General features: G+C 29.2%; 1 protein-coding gene across 1 annotated transcript in view; it reads right to left on the bottom strand.

Annotated features, from left to right (window-relative positions):
- The window catches only part of LOC102679045 (NGFI-A-binding protein homolog), a 17900-nt gene that overhangs the window by 1597 nt on the left and 14608 nt on the right, over nt 1–1695 (bottom strand). Inside the window, exons 6-8 of the mRNA XM_031515133.1 lie at nt 1550–1695; nt 1214–1464; nt 852–954 (exon numbers count right to left, since the gene is read on the bottom strand). The exon at nt 1550–1695 is cut by the window's right edge and continues 17 nt beyond it. Coding sequence (XP_031370993.1) covers nt 852–954; nt 1214–1464; nt 1550–1695 — 500 coding nt within the window. The remainder of the gene's footprint in view (nt 1–851; nt 955–1213; nt 1465–1549) is intronic.

The following is a 1695-nucleotide window of genomic DNA, read 5'->3' as shown; positions in this document are numbered from 1 at the left end:
CTCTCTCTCTCTCTCTCTCTCTCTCTCTCTCTCTCTCTCTCTCTCTCTCTCTCTCTCATTCTTTCTCATTCATTTACTCATTCTTTCTCTCTTTTTCTTTCTCTTTTATTTTCTGTTATTTTTTTAAATCTAATTTTCCATTTAATACTCTAATATTTTGATATTGAAATAAATAACATAGAATCAACATACAAACAATCAGTGCAAAGCCATGCATGTTATGCAAAAGCTATACTTGACCTTTTCTGTTTGTGCTTCGCGTGTATATGAAGTAGTTTATGTGATGTAATTTATTTTGCGTGCTGGATGCATAGTTAGTAGGTTAGCGCTCATGCGAGTGCAGCAGCTCAATAATATGCCAACGATTCCAGATCAAATCACAACAACTATAGGATTCCATCAAGAATTTTGAATCATATTTTTCTATCTTTGGAGTATAGTAATATTTTAATATTTTAAATATTTTTTATATTTAAGATCTTTTTCTTATTATTTTATGATTATTATTCAATAATTTTTAAATTATTTATTATAATAATTTAATAATTATAATTTAATAATAATTATAATATTAATTACAACAATTATAATTTATTTAAATAAGATAATTTTGTTTTAATATGCATTTTTTTTAAATTAATTGATTTTTGTTATGCTTTTTTATAATGCATTTTCAAATATGATAAAAATATTTGTTCGACTATTTTTTTTATTTGTATCATACTACACCTATAGAATGTGTATTTTACAATTAATTTAAATCAAAATTCTTGATTTTGTCCTAAGTTTATGATGATTTTGAAATGGAATCACCTGTACATGGCTTCTTTTTATGGTCGACGTGAGCTAACCTGCGTCGCATCTTCATTCTCACCCTCGAGCTCGAGCTTTTGTCGCTTTGTACGCTCGGCATCGTTTTCCTCGCCATTTTCACGTGGTCTCGAAACCGATAAACTAAAGTATTACAAATATAAATATAATATTAACATAACAATTCCATATATTAAATTTTATCAAATTTTATATATCTTTAAAAAAATTAATAAAAGAAGAAAAATAATAATTATCTTTTAATAAAATTCATGATATTTGATATAGATTTTCTCGCAGGTTTATTATCCCACTATTTTTAATTGAATTATTCTTCGATTCTTACCTAAATATAAAGATAAAATTTGACAATATTTTATAAGAAATTACTAAAGATACTTACTAATGATTTTTTGAATAATGATACCCAGAATCTCTCACAACACGGCGGGCCAAAGGAAAAAGTTCATCTCTTCTAGTAAGTAGGGCAGGTACGAACCTGCAAATTTGCGCTGCAGCCTCATTTACTGACACTTCGTGCAATGTCAACGGTTTCTCCGGTTTCCTCTTACAGTCAAACCTTCCATAAATTGCTGCATATTTTCGAATTTCTTCCATTCTACGTGGATCACTATCAGGCATAGCCATTACCAACTACGATGGTAATAATCGATTATTCATCAAAATTTATAAATCACGATTAAAGAAGAAATAATAGATAGATCGTTAAAATATGTACTTCCAAATTTTTGCAAATCTTTTTTTTAACATTATGAGGCTTTGGATCGACCGGACGGATAGTAGCGGCGAGTCTTTCAGCAGCCTCTGCAAGTCTTTGAATTTGAGATTGCAAAAGAGTTGGGGTGGGTTGCGTTGGACTTGCGG

The sequence above is a fragment of the Apis dorsata genome, unplaced genomic scaffold (assembly GCF_000469605.1).
Source record: "Apis dorsata unplaced genomic scaffold, Apis dorsata 1.3 scaffold_56, whole genome shotgun sequence".
NCBI lineage: Eukaryota > Metazoa > Arthropoda > Insecta > Hymenoptera > Apidae > Apis > Apis dorsata.
This window is presented reverse-complemented; position numbering and strand designations above follow the sequence as displayed.